Below are 14,288 nucleotides of genomic sequence, written 5' to 3' on the forward strand. Positions count from 1 at the left end.
TTTGACCTATGTTTTAACTTGCTCGGACACATTATTCGAGCTTTGAGGAGGATATGTTCTTTTGTGTATCAATGAGGATGATTTATGGCGGTCGAGTTAGAACAGTGGCTCTTCGGGTGGGCAGACTACGCCATCCTGGCCTGCACCTTGCTCGTCTCTGCCAGCATCGGTGTGTACCACGCTCTGGCCGGCGGTAAACAGCGAACCGCCTCCGAGTTCTTGCTGGCCGACCGGCGCATGAATCTGGTCCCAGTCGCCTTCTCCCTGCTGGCGAGCTTCATCTCCTCCATCACGTTCCTCGGCACCCCAGCCAAGGCCTACATTCACGGCTGCATGTTCTCACCATAGAGCTACAACCCATGGGTTGTAGCTCTATGTTCTCACTGACCGGGCTCTCGTTTCTTGTTGCGGGGCTTGTCGCGTGGCGAGGTTCCCTGTCCCTGGTCTTCCGGCTGCGGTTGACCAGTATCAATTAAGGTTGGTTTTCTTAAAAGAGTCGCAGGTTAGTGCTTTTGGCACAAGACCGGATTGGAAATGTCTGCATTAGGGACAGATGACCAAGATAATACTATATTGCAACCGTTGACGATCAAGAGTTTGCTGCAGGGCTTGACAATGGTCCTGTCCTTACTAAGTGGTACTTACCAAAGAGATATTTTTTCTCTGTGGTGGTACAGGCTCGTGCAGAACTGTCTGGACGACTGGTTGCCAACAGCCAAGCAGACCTTTCTCTGGCACAGGCGTTGGATGGGCAGAGCTCCTCCATAACATTTTGCGCATGGGAAGTACAGACCGTAGAAGACATTGTGGGTTGCTTGTTGCCTAACTCGTAAACTTTTATCCAGCGCGAGTGGTTGTGCCCTATCCAATGAAGGTTCAAGGAAATCATAGTCATGGATACAGGTCGGCAACGAAATCAGGCAGTCCTTGTTCCCTGAAAGGGCAGGGGAAGGAACGAAGGCCGCCCAGGAACTGTGCAACCAATTCAGCCGGACTTTGATTGAACCAGCCTGGGGTACGGGTGCGGCTGCCTCGTTTCTTGTTCCATGGTCTGTCCGCAGGTGACTGTAGTATTTCTGCCCAGTAATAATTGTCTTGATTGTAACCCTTATAGGGTCAGGTCTTTTGACGTCACAGTCTTGTTTTTTTCTACAAGTGGCTGGTAAAACTATGGTTGGCCGTTGGTACCAAATTTAAAGAATAATTAAAAATTGAAATTAATTAATAAGAAATTAAATTCCACGCAGCTATCAGAACACCAGATATATAGTGGGGCTCGCTCTTTCAAGACATGTCACATCTAATGTGATTGTCCAGTTGCTGTCTCCACGGAACTTAAGTGCTGGTTGTAGGACCTTAACCGACCAGCACAACCAGACTCAATTATCTGGAAGAAAGTGGCAAACTGGGGCGAGCTTCGATGTCTGCCCTCAGCTGGCTGAAGAGTTATTGAACAATGGGTGTGTAAAATGCAATGGTCGAATGGTTGGTGTTCCATAATATAACGTACAAGGATCAGAGGACTAGACATGCAAAATCAATTTCCAAAAATTTGTTGCTGCAGTATCGATTCCCGAAAAACTTGACCAGTCCAAAAATGCTACAAAAGATCTAAAGATCAAACATTCTTCAATTTTGTGTGCGTACAGATATGACGTCCTTTGGGAGAGTATACATGTACTATAGTGCGAGTGCTGCTTATCCAGTTGCCGACATATATTGTAACGCCATTTATCGACATAAAATTGCAGTGGAAATTAAGTCGACTCAACCGCATAGGCAGTCGAATTAGTGAGCTCAGGATGACTGCTTCCTGAAGTGCAGTTTCGACATATGTGGACTTGTGGAAGGCAAGATGACCGCCTGTTGAGACACTACCTTTTTTGTTAACTACCCTGTGGGCGAGAGCATTCTCATGGATTTTTTCTTTTATATATTTTATCGCTTTTGTCTCTATATTCACTTTTCAAGACTTGAATTGTTTTACCATCCTATGGACTTCGTTTGTTTTCCGTCAATATCTGAAAGCACAGACCTGCATGTCAAGGGATTGCTACGGAGCCATTCGTCCGTCGTGCCTTACGGTAGAAAGAGTTTTTTGAGTTTGTTCTTCAACCTACTGTGAGAGGAAGATTTTCGAATTTCAGGATGGAAAATAGTGGATATATTTTTTCTTTAATGTGTGCAAGTTTTTAATGTAAATTGTCTTAATGAGGATTGTCTATCTCAGTGGCTGGCAGTGGAAAAGAGAAAACTGGGTCTTGCGAGTTATGATACATGTTATAGGCTACAGTAATAATGGTGTGGTTTTAACCGGTGTGATTTCACACAATTGGTGTCAGGTTGGGCAATTTTTCGTGCATCAACAATGTCATGCTCGAGCAAAGGCGCTCCCGAATCGGCCAACGCTCCTTTCCCAGGGTCCCCGGGGACGTGTCCGTCCAGGGGGGCGGCTGTTGGTAGACCTGTCTAGTTGCTCGTTCGCAAGCGTTATTAAACCATGGTTAGACCGCTCTGAATTGGCGTCTGATTTTACAAGTACATAAGCCTACTGGCCCTGAAGTGACGCATGCTGGATGTCCATCGTTCAATTTCTAGAGTAATGGGTCATTGGAGGTGTGGAGAGTAACCCCTCAAAAACTAGCATAAACATGAGAGAAAAAAAGTAGAGTGTTGTCCCTCGCCATAGGCTCAGGTTTTATTATAAGTGTCCATTCTCATCTCATTCCCTTATTTAACCAAATTCAAACTTTAGTTTTTGGCAAAGCGTCCAGAAATCAGACAGAATAGAGACAGTCGCATGCACCAGAAACGGAACTCTAAAAAGTCTAGAATCTTGCGAAATCTACTGGTCACCGCAGAGGCATCGCGTGAAGGGCACTTTAATTGCACTTTTTATACATGTACCAAATAAGCTGCATTCGCAGATAATCGTTTTGACTGTGTTTATGTCTGGCACGCCTGCGCTATTAAAGTAGGCCAAGTGAATTCGCAGACAAACTTCAAACGGCATTGAAATTACCAAAGAGAAGTAGGCCATTGGATTGCCGTACCACTGTAATGTGGCAGACGGTTGGCTAGTGAAGATAAAAGCCCACTGTGTTCACTCGTGCTGCGTGTAACTTCCTATTACACGCAGCACGTGTTCTCTGTTAACAATAGTTGTCCATATATCATTTTCCTGTTGAAGAACGTATTCATTTATTGCATGGCAGCTTTCAATACCGAGAAGTGTATGGTAACGATCTTCAGAAATCTGTCTCGCGTCAGTTATTTTCTCCATTAGTTTTTGTTAGTGATGTCAAGAGTGCATTTCTGTCAGCAACATTCATGCTAGTCACATTGGAAGGTTGGAATTTGTAGGCCTTTTGCAAAGAACAATTCGACTTTGACGATTACCTTGAACATTGTAGGGCTAACCAGTGAAGTACGTGCTCCCACGGTTTGTACACTGTACTGGGGCAGCTGCCTTTTCTGCAGATCTACCATGGGAGAATTAAGCATCTGAAATCATGTTGTTCTCTGTTAACAATGGTTGTCCATTTATCACTTTCCTGTTGAAGAATATATTCATGTATTGCAAGGCAGTTTCCAATACTGAGAGGTGTAACCTTCATGTTGGTAACGATCTTCAGAAATCTCTCCCGCGTCGGTGATTTTCTCCATTAGTTTTTGCGAACTATCCCCATGGGGCTGCTGGTCTATTTGCGACCCCATTCATACGCTGCGGCAACCATGTACCACTCTGAAGTACATATAAGTACAGAACATGTACATGTACACGATGTCGTGACCCGAAGCATGCCCGAATACTGCAAAACACGCCCCTGGATAGTATCCACAACTTGGCCACCGAATGGAGTCACTGAAATTCGAGACCTGCATTGAATAATATACTGTATATATCTGCGATGATAAGGAGGATTTTATTTTCATTTAGGCCTATTTATTTTTTGTTTTACAAAATTGAGATTCGAACCTGACAGCACGCGGTGATGCAGTTTGGCAATTGTAGTTGCGGGCAGTGAAAAGCAAAGTAGTAGGCTCTAGTTTGTAAAACAAGGAACAGTAGCAAATTTGCCATTTCTCGTTTCTACATGTACATGTACATGTACGCTGCTTAATGCCTACATTAGAAAGGAACTATACTTTTCAAACATTTGCTCTGCCCACAAAATGCCCAGACCCCTATCTAGATTTACACTGAGTCATTTCGTTCAAAGCTTTGTTTAGCAGTGTAAATGGGAATGAATGGTTTAGTAATGACTTACACTACACGGTAAACGAAGCTCACAAGCGATGTAAAAAGAATAGAAATAGATATGTTTTCAATTAAACATGCTCTTTCATTGGGTGTAATTCATGCTTGTGTGCGTGGTCAGTAAGTCAGTGTGATGTAACAGAGAAATGACAAGCACCAGCAGTAATAATAATCAAACAGAAATAATAAATAATAATATTTACCAAAAATGGGTCATTAGGGAGACATTCCCATAAAAACGTGCACAAATTTTTTCCAAATGTACTGTCCCATAATTCAATATTCGCTTATCTGATCTTAACCAAACTTTACATGTTTTCATTTTAGCCCTAATCTATCATCTCTCAAAATTTGGACAGTCAAATTCGGCCAATGTCTCCCTAAGGCTGAAAAATTTACCACAAAGTGTCTCCCAAATGACCTATTTGTAATAATAATAACAAGAGTGGTTATAAGCGCCTTTAACTAACTTTTCATTATTATTACCCCTGCTCACTGGGCCAATGAAACACTCCAAATAGCATCTGAGCTCCCAGGGGAAAAGTTGTGATAATAAAATACTTCATTCCGGTAATGCTTAATTGTACTGTGTTTGCATATCTTTGTCTTTCACATGTTGCCAATGACTGGTCCTGGCGAAGTGCTTGTGGAAGGTGACTGCATTACTACTATACCAGACATTTTGCCTATTTTTTTCTTTGGCAGTATCTACACAATATGCAGACATTTCATCTAGACTTTCAAAAAACCGTTCACGGCCAGCTCTGAAGATACCCGGCTTGGCGAAAGCTTGCGCGGGTGAAACCATGGGTTAACCTGGGTTAACCAAATAGCAACAAGAAGATCTACAGTGAATCTATTGTGTGTGTGCTTACCAAAGACCTTCTTTCTTTGATTCAAATTTAGTACTTGGAACTACGTTTCAACAAAGTCCTACGCATATGCGGCATGATGACTTTCTTCCTTCAAATGGTGAGTTCGGTGCCCTGTGTTGAGATGTTTTCGAAAGACCGTTTCGGATGTTGACATTTGCAGTGCGTGTTTACCTCCAACGTTGAACTGGGTGACCATTAAATATATGTACATGCAGAGTCGAGAAAGAAAATCATCTTCACTGTTCAAAGAAAAGGGGAAATACATAAGCTTTATTTCTCAGAAAAACATTCAGTGTTCGCTGTGTGTAAACCTCTTTGGAATCAAATAGCTCATTAGCGCCCTGATCATTAGTGAAACAAGATTTTACAAAACTTAAATTGGCCCTATTTTGATTTTCTTTTTTTTTCCAGATCATCTACATGGGTATAGTGATCTACGCACCAGCGCTTGCTCTCAGTGCGGGTATGATGCGCACTTTCTTGTCAGTTATAGGCAAACCTTTGGTTTATCCCAACACAAAGTCCCGTAAAGGCAGCTGTTGGATGTAATTCCCTAGCGCTAGGAAAAGCATGATTGACCTGTTGCAATCAAGCCGCTTTAAAGTACATTTACATATTTTAGTTGACTGCATTTAGATTTCAGGATCTCATTTTTCAACCACTCCGTTGTTTGAATCAGTTCGATGGCCTGCAAATTTGTTTTTTTTTTTACTTTCGTAGTGACTGGCCTTCACCTCTGGGGCTCTGTCGTTGCCATCGGCCTCGTGTGCACCTTCTACACGACAATTGTAAGTTTGGGGCTCTGTCGCGTTTGAATTCCCCCTTCAGACTACGATTAACTTAAGCATGTTGGTCTGTCCCGTGCGTGTCACCACATCGACATACCTGTCTTCGTGCGAGCCTTGTAATGTTTGTAGAGTTGTGCTTTACATATGATCTCTAGCGTATAGACTTTGGCCATACCGTCATTATCGGAGACTCTTTGCTGCAGATATTTATGACCCCTTTTATCCCGAATCTCACGAAAGCTCACTGGTCTGGTGCCCCGTCCCCCATTTCTTTTTGTACGGCAGGGTGGGATGAAGGCGGTGCTGTGGACCGATGTCTTCCAGGTGTGCATCATGATCAGCGGCTTCCTTGCCCTCATTATTGCAGGAAGCATGCGCTTGGGAGGTATTACAAACGTCTGGAACATAGCCGAGGAAGGGGGTCGAATCGACTTCTTCAAGTGAGTTGGATACGGCGATCAGGAGCCCTCCTCTTTTTAAAGTTCTTGTTTTTGCTTCAGCTTCGTCTATGATCCCGGAACAGTTTTCAAACGGAGTGAAAAAAAAAGATTCCCATCTTTGGTTTCCATTTTACACAGTATTCGTATGTTGCAGCCCGATGCCAAGAGAGAAATCAAATTGAGGTTTGATATATAACCTAATTTTTAATTACAGGTTTTGCCCTTACCCCGTGTATATATTTATAAACACTGTATACTCAGAGCTTGTCGGAGAGTTTGAGAAAAATCCACAAGCTTTATTGGGCGGGTACTGCGAACTCTTTCGGTACCCGCTGCTCCGTCTGACTCGGACCGGGCAGGCGACCCCGGCAAGCTCGGCGGTCGAGTGGTAAAGATATTAGTAAGCAAAAATTAACATCTCCCTGACTCAAAGTACATCTTGAAATAAATTACCTACCTACAGTGCGCCCGTCATTTTTTTTACTTTAAGGGAGGGTTGGTCGGTCCAGAAAACAAGTGGGTACAAAATCATTTGCTTGCTCTCGGAAACTCCTATATAAGATTGTTATCTTATTTTAGCTTGGTAGAAATGCCGTACAGGGTCGGCGACGTATTTTTTTCCTGTGATCAGACTGGGGCCAAAAACACGTGTTGGTCGTGAGAGCCATTGATTGAACTAAGGACGCCCAAATAAAAGTATAAAGCCATTTTTGCTTGCCCAACGAACTTTCGATCTCTAAATTGACTTTGAACCAAGGCACAACAATGTAGCATTCAGCTTGTCAATATGGCAGCTGTATTTTTTGTGTATTTCCTTTCAACATCCATTCTTGTACGAATTCCTTGTAGGTGCAGCATTGTTTAAATATTTTGATAATATCCTGCCAGTCAAAATGATCGTCAGAAAGTGCATGTACCTAACTTGTCATTGTAAAGTTTAGGTCACCATACATAAGCCTTGAAAGTTTCGTCTCGGGGTTGGAGTTGTAAATGGATATGTGCGAGTGATCTGAGAGTGTCCATTACATCATAGCCATGATTCCGTAGCCTAAATTTTTCTGTAGTCATCCCCCGATTGGTATAAACGTAGTGTTTCACTAAGCTGTGTTGGCACAGTTTAAGGGAGAAATGTCTTGCCGTCTGGATTAGGGAACACGACCTCATTTGTCACTGTAATGGATAATATATTGAAGTCAGGGTCCCACGACACAGGCGTGTTACCTATACTTTCGGGAAACATCTGCCAGCCTGCTGCTTGGTTTGTCAACAGGCAGTCAGTCAGTCGGCGCCTGATACCGAAATCCTCCTGAAATTGCGGCAGGGTCCTGTAAACGATGGACACGTCAAGAAGTGTTTGTTGTCGAGTCCATACTGAAGTCCAGTTCTGGAAACGGGTTGAATAAGGGCGTAAAGGTTCTTTAATATATGAAATGACATCACGAAATACTATCCGTTGTTCTGTAATTGAAAACAAAATAGGAATCGTACCGTATGTCAGCAAGGAACTTCTTTGACGTTTTGCCAAGCATTTGCGTTTCTAGGTTCCAACGAATGATGAAGAAAATAGCGAAACTCTGGATGGTAGAGAATCCTTTAAAGTGAATACACCATGAAAGTCAAATTTCTAATAGTTCCACTCTCCTTGTAACATGGAGCAAGTTTTAATGTTCTGCTCGCAAAGATACTCTTTCGAAGACAATTTTAAACCGATTCAAATGCATTGTGTATGAGCGTTGCACTTCTGAGTGCCAATATATGCGTGGCCATGCTGATGTAAAAGGCTTTTTGTAAAAAAAGGTAAATGTCAAGAATTGTGCTAAAGAAACAGCTTCATTCTCTCCTCCATGACAAACAAGGGGAAAGATGGACACTGAAGAAAAGGTGCGTTCATATATTTCCGGGTTCAATATTTTATCGCTGTTGGCGTCATACTTGATCTTCCCAACTGGTGATTCTTTTATTTTTTCGAAACAAAACAGACTGGAAATTTACACAGTATAAGTGATGGTAGACAGAAAGACATTACATCGCAAAAAAGTGTCTCCGTGCTGCAAGATCGAGCAGAAAGCGTGGTCTCGATTAAAGTTATTGGAGGGACTTCAGTAACCAGCTTGTCATGTCATGAGTATTCATCAGACTCTTGAGGTGCAAACCTTTCCGACATTTTGAGTTGACAACCACTGTCATTCTTTTCGTCCTCTGTTTCTCAGCTTCGACCCAGACCCCACCGTGCGTCACACCTTCTGGTCGGTGGTGGTCGGCGGCACCTTCACCTGGTCGGCCGTCTACTGCGTCAACCAGGCACAAGTCCAGCGCTACCTCACCTGCGGCAGGGAACCAGTGGCCCAGTTGTAAGTATATTCGCGGCGCAGATTGGGGAATTTCAGTGCTCTCCTTTATTGATTTGGAGTTGTCTACACACCAGAGGTATAACATTGACCTGAGAAGGACATGGTGCTGTCAAAATTCATATGATGATTGTGGACTGATACTTATTTGTATGTTTAAACATACAAATGGTGAGGTCACAGACGGAAAATCATTCTATTGACGCATGCAAAGCTCAGCCTCTCTATTTCCGTTTTAAGTTATGCATTGCTTATGTAAAATGTATCAGGGAGATGTAATAGAGTAGGTATTACCAACTTGCACTTGTTTAAATTGTGAGTGGCTATTTCAATCTACATCTGCATGGAGTACACTTTAGGAATATAGGACATATTATTACAAGTACAGTACTTATAACCGTGATATCTCTGACTCCTACATAGAGCTTTGTTCATGGCTGTTGTGGGGATGGTGATCGTGGTGTCTCTGGCTTGTTTGGCTGGCCTCGTGATGTACGCCAACTACGCTGGATGCGATCCTTACACCCTCAAGTACGTGGACTCCACCGACCAGGTATATTGAGCTTGTTGCTGTTGGGAACCTGTATAATTGGAAAGCACAGACACGGCAGGGGACTCTGTTGAAACCTACCTAAGGAAGTGTTGCAATGTTGCATTATGTGTCGGTTGTGGGTGTTGCTTTGTCTTCTTTCAAGGAAGAGCAAGTTGCTCCCAACTGCTGGAACCTCATTTGTCACGAAAAGTTATGACTGTTTAGTCCTTGTGTTATAACTGGCTGATCTCACAAGAAATCGCAGACACCACATGCGTGCTACTTAAAAATAGTTCAGTCACATCATGACTTAGTGCCCGTAGATCATCAAAGGCAGGGCTGTGCCGACGCACTGGACACTGTCCAGTCTGGCGATCTTGTTCAAGAAATCAACACAGATTTATACATGTAGTTACAGTTGTGCAGTGATCTTTATGCTTTGTTTTTTTCTACAATGACAGCTGGTTCCGTATTTCTTGATGGACCTCTTCCACGAGAGCCCCGGACTGCCGGGCCTGTTGGTGTCGGCTGTCTTCAGTGCAGCGCTGAGGTGAGAGGTTAATCGCAATTCCGGACAAAAATACTTCTCAGCAGCTTTCGCAACTCTCTTTACTGACACCTTTTCTTCGATGTGTTTTCGTTTAAAAGGGGCGTAGGTACTGCAGAAAGAAACACTTGAGATTGAGGTTTTTATGATTTTTGAATACATTATGTTACTCGTGATAATAGGAAATAGTGGGTGCTTGCTTCCTTAGTAGAACCTCGTTAAAGATAGCATTCGACAAGTGTATGTGGTATGTCTCTACAATTCACAGCGCCATCCATGCTTGGATCGAGGAGTCAGTGTCTAAACAACGACAGAAAATATCCTGTATACATTTCAGTGTGGCATGTATTGCATTTCAAGTTTTCAAAATGCGAGTTCACAAGTTTGTTTGTTGTGTCTGGTTGTTCCGTGCAGCACTGTGTCGTCTGGACTGAACTCGCTGGCCGCCGTGACTGGCGAGGACATCGTGAAGACCATCCGGCCTAACATTGAGGAAGAGAAGTATACCAAAATCACCAAGTGCCTGGGTATGTGTCCCTAAACATTTCCTCCATTGGTTTGTTTTGGTTTGGTGCACTAAGTAAACGTAAAAGCAATGAACTAAATGCTTCCCACTAAGTGTGTAAGACCCGAAAATTGGCGTCCGTCCATTACCACATATATAGTAGTTGTAGACATCATTCTAACTTATGATATTTTCATAAAAATTGACCTTTTTAAAGAGTTCGATTTGGGGGGTCCGGTATCTTGAATTCCTTTCGCAGGTTTCAAGAGATACCCACAATTACAATTTCTTTAAGGCAGTATAGTAGATTATCCAATCGGCTGATTTATTTGTGCATTATTTGTCTTTTTTCCCCTAGCTGCCGGATATGGATTGCTTTGTATCGGCATGGCCTTCATTGCATCTTTGCTCGGAGATGTGCTCCAGGTAGGAACCCCGTTGGAGTTTAATTTTTTTTCCTTATGAAGTCCCCATGAAGTCCACAAAAACGCAAGAGGTTTTTGTGCACAAAACCTGTGTAACACTGAGGCCTTCTTCAGGAGATGACATTCCAGTTTTATTCATGAATATCTAAATCTTATCAGCATAAAAACCAAGGAAAGGTATCCCAAAACGCTTTGAATAGTGATAAAAAAATCAAAAGAGGTTAAATTAGACGTTATTAAGTGTGTTTTGGAGAAACGTTTCGTTGCAGCTGTACCCGTTAAGTGCTCGTCGGAGCGAAATGCAGTTGACTCTACCAATGTGAGCATCTTGTTCTTTTCGTGTAATTTATTACTCTTTCTGGTTCTCATTTATCAGGCTGCCTTGAGTATCTTTGGCATTGTTGGCGGACCTCTTCTCGGGCTCTTCAGCTTGGCGATATTTTTCCCCTGGGCTAACTCAAAGGTAGGAATAAATGATCGAAAAAAAAATTGTGTACTGTTTATAGTTTCATATAACAGGCAATCGCGCTAATGCATTTGTTTGGTTCGGTGAGTATCATGTGCTGTCTGAACCGACACGATTAAAACCTGTCAAGTTGACATAATGACATGCTAGCCTGAAGGAAGGTGAGCATTTCCTATAACGTTGATGGCGGGTCTTGTCCTAAATGTGATGGTTGGACGGTCCTTGTTTTTGTTCACAAGGTCAAGCAACAACCCTGCATGTGAATAACCACAATTTACACTGTAAAAACGGTGGTGTGTGACCACAATGTGTTCCTTTAACACTGCTGGTGTTACTTTACATACCTACAAGTGCTACAGTGCACTGGAGGGTGGTCAAAGTAACACTAAGAGTATTGAAATAACTAGGAACATTTGAACCCCGCTGAAAAGTGGATGTTGGTGTATAAACACCCCTGGTTTTGCAGTGTCAAGAGGAATTAGAGGAAGCATTTTCAATTGTCAGTAAACCGTGACAGTAGATGACAAAACACCGAAAAGTTTAGTAATTCTTTCATATATTTCAAAACCATCATGTTGTAATTCTGCCTTTTGGCTAGCTGGCGCTCATGCTCAGCACAATTTTGTGTTCTCTCTCAACAGGGTGCCCTCACCGGCTTGGTGTGCGGTCTGGTCTTCACTTTCTGGATCGGGATCGGCGCGCAGATCTACCCACCAGCCAACCCGAACAAGCCGCTGCTGTCTGTTGACGAGTGCCCGGTCTTCAACTCGACCGAGGCGACCTGGAATGCGACCGGGGTCTTGGCCACGGAAATGCCCACCACCATGATGAACTACTCGACCCCACTGCCTGAGCCGACTGAGAGGTGGGTACTTGGTGTTGGGCAAACTCTTCTTAATCGTCACCCATTCCATCCATTCTCTTCAGTCCTCGCTGACTGTAGGGTAGTGTGGTAGTCAGGTCCCCAACGAGTCCATCTCAAATTTGCAGTCCCAAGTCATTTGGAGAGATTTGACACCTTTTGCTGAGGATTGGCAACAAAGGAATCGATTTGTGTCTTTTGGTGGACATTTAGAGGATTGTGATATCTTTTGAAGACCTGTCATGAACTCTGCACTGCAATGATGCTAGAATGGCATTTCGCTCTTGATATCACAGCCTATACTTTGCTTGTCAGTCACCGTTACGAACTCGTATTTCCATTCAATTTTTCTTGGCTCTTCCTTTTACTCCAGGCCGGCCATAGCCCAACTCTACGCGGTCTCCTACGCCTGGTACAGTGCCATAGCCTGGCTGACAGTTATTGGCACTGGACTGTTAACAAGTTTTTTGACTGGTAGGCAAACAGTCCGTCTCCTTTGCCCCCCCCCCACAATTGCAACTTTTAAGGGACGCTGCTAGTGGATGAGCATTCTCCTCGTGAACATCCCAGGCAGATTGTACACATTCTGTTTGCAGCGTGTCTGCGATGAGTCTCATGTCCGTGTTACTGTGGTACTTATTTTTTGAGTAACCTCCTCATTATAATACCACCCTTTTCAGCGGCTTCAGGAAGTAAATTTGATTGAACCTCCGCCCCTTGTTGCTGATTTGCTCTTAGCTGTAGCAGGCTGAACAGTATTGCCCAGGTCAACGCATGTTGCTCTTCTGAATGAGACAGATCTTGCATCTTAACAGAAAACAAGTACATTGACTTTAACCCTTCATTAATGTATAAAAGAAATCATTAATATGTACAACGTAACGTTGTTGCTGTGTTTGCCAACAATGTTTGAAGGATATACTAAGCCCTCGGAGGTTGACCCCCGCTTGCTGTGTCCAGTGGTCGACGCCATGTATTGCTGCCTACCGGAGAAATTGAAGAAACCACTTCGTTGTGGGGCGAGGAAGTATGAACCTGAGGGAGACGAGGTAAGCCGTGTCAGGTGCACTGCCAACGTTGCGCGGTATTATATAGCATATTGGTGAATCCAGAGCCTAAAGATTATTTTTAAACTATGGAATTAGTGTTGAATAACATCGGCCTAGACAATTGATACTGTGCATTCTTTGTGTCACCATAATGCGTTGACAGATCACACGAAACCAGCCGTTAGCACTTTTTCTTTCAACAGATTTCTGTAATAGATTTACTTGTCGTTTTGTTGGCTATTACTGAGTTTGAGGAACGGGTTGCCTATAATGTTCTAGCTTGAAGAAGGCCTCCGATTCGACAGTGGGGGATTTTGGTTGCAAACCCCTTTGCTTAGGTTGGGAAAATCGTTGCAGTTTGCTGAGCTTTTTAGTTTCAAGCTTCTGAGTTTAAATCTGAATTCTGAATTAATTTGAGAGCGTAGCCATGCAAATAAGACAAGATGGCGGTAACATGTAGCTTCCGTGCAGAATCGTTTATACACTTCTGGGCATTGAGCTATGTAAATATGAAGCAGATTATTCACGGCCGCACCATTTCATAACAATTCTTTTGCTTAGCTTTAGAAACATCACATTCAACATAATGTTTATGTTTGGCATTGCTGTCGGTGCTGCTGAACATTATCAGAGTTGTGGTCGAGTCTATTCTGAGTCCGAGGATGTTACAGGTAGAGTTACACGACTTTAATGACTGAGTGCTTCGAGTGCGCGCGGTAGGTCACACAGTTTGGCGATGGTACGCAAGAAATGTGCGGCATACGTGCACGTACATTTTCCCAAATATTCTGACTCAGATTCCGGGTATTTCAGACCCGCTACCGCGTAATTGCTTTCTCCCACCGTGTCCCTTCGTTTAATGGACCCACAAAAGACTCGACGACAGCTCTTTAAATTTCTGTTGCTTAATTTGCGGCCATCTCTTTTTTTTGTTTTGTAGAGAAAAAAGAGCACGCCTAGCATCATTTATGAATTTTTACGTTTTTTCTCCTAAAATGTTTCCATCATGTCTTTCTCATCTCCTTTTCAAAAAAAAAGCAAAGCAAAAACACCTGAAACAAAGGAAGAACATCACGCTTATGCGCCCTAATTTGCATCATTGTTTATAATTGCGTTTTCCATTCTTGGCCGAAAGATGATTGTGTTAAATTTTTCTGTGAGTATGATCGATTTCGTTATGGGCTTTAAAA

General features: G+C 43.0%; 1 protein-coding gene across 5 annotated transcripts in view; it reads left to right on the plus strand.

Annotated features, from left to right (window-relative positions):
- Positions 1 to 14,288, plus strand: part of LOC110979462 (sodium-coupled monocarboxylate transporter 1-like) — a 30,371-nt gene that overhangs the window by 12,348 nt on the left and 3,735 nt on the right. For 4 of the 5 annotated variants that reach the window (XM_022235290.2, XM_022235307.2, XM_022235273.2 and 1 more), the window contains exons 2-14: positions 5,168 to 5,233; positions 5,548 to 5,599; positions 5,857 to 5,924; positions 6,210 to 6,364; positions 8,575 to 8,715; positions 9,136 to 9,265; positions 9,706 to 9,794; positions 10,206 to 10,318; positions 10,655 to 10,722; positions 11,098 to 11,184; positions 11,829 to 12,052; positions 12,423 to 12,523; positions 12,965 to 13,098. In XM_022235290.2, the coding sequence (XP_022090982.1) occupies positions 5,168 to 5,233; positions 5,548 to 5,599; positions 5,857 to 5,924; positions 6,210 to 6,364; positions 8,575 to 8,715; positions 9,136 to 9,265; positions 9,706 to 9,794; positions 10,206 to 10,318; positions 10,655 to 10,722; positions 11,098 to 11,184; positions 11,829 to 12,052; positions 12,423 to 12,523; positions 12,965 to 13,098 (1,428 nt within the window). Of the gene's footprint in view, positions 1 to 457; positions 478 to 5,167; positions 5,234 to 5,547; positions 5,600 to 5,856; positions 5,925 to 6,209; positions 6,365 to 8,574; positions 8,716 to 9,135; positions 9,266 to 9,705; positions 9,795 to 10,205; positions 10,319 to 10,654; positions 10,723 to 11,097; positions 11,185 to 11,828; positions 12,053 to 12,422; positions 12,524 to 12,964; positions 13,099 to 14,288 lie in introns of those variants that run through there. The other variant, XM_087148388.1, reaches the window with a different exon arrangement.

Source organism: Acanthaster planci, linkage group LG18 (genome assembly GCF_054643075.1).
Source record: "Acanthaster planci isolate LZ-2023a linkage group LG18, COTS_SCS, whole genome shotgun sequence".
NCBI classification, from domain to species: Eukaryota; Metazoa; Echinodermata; class Asteroidea; order Valvatida; family Acanthasteridae; genus Acanthaster; species Acanthaster planci.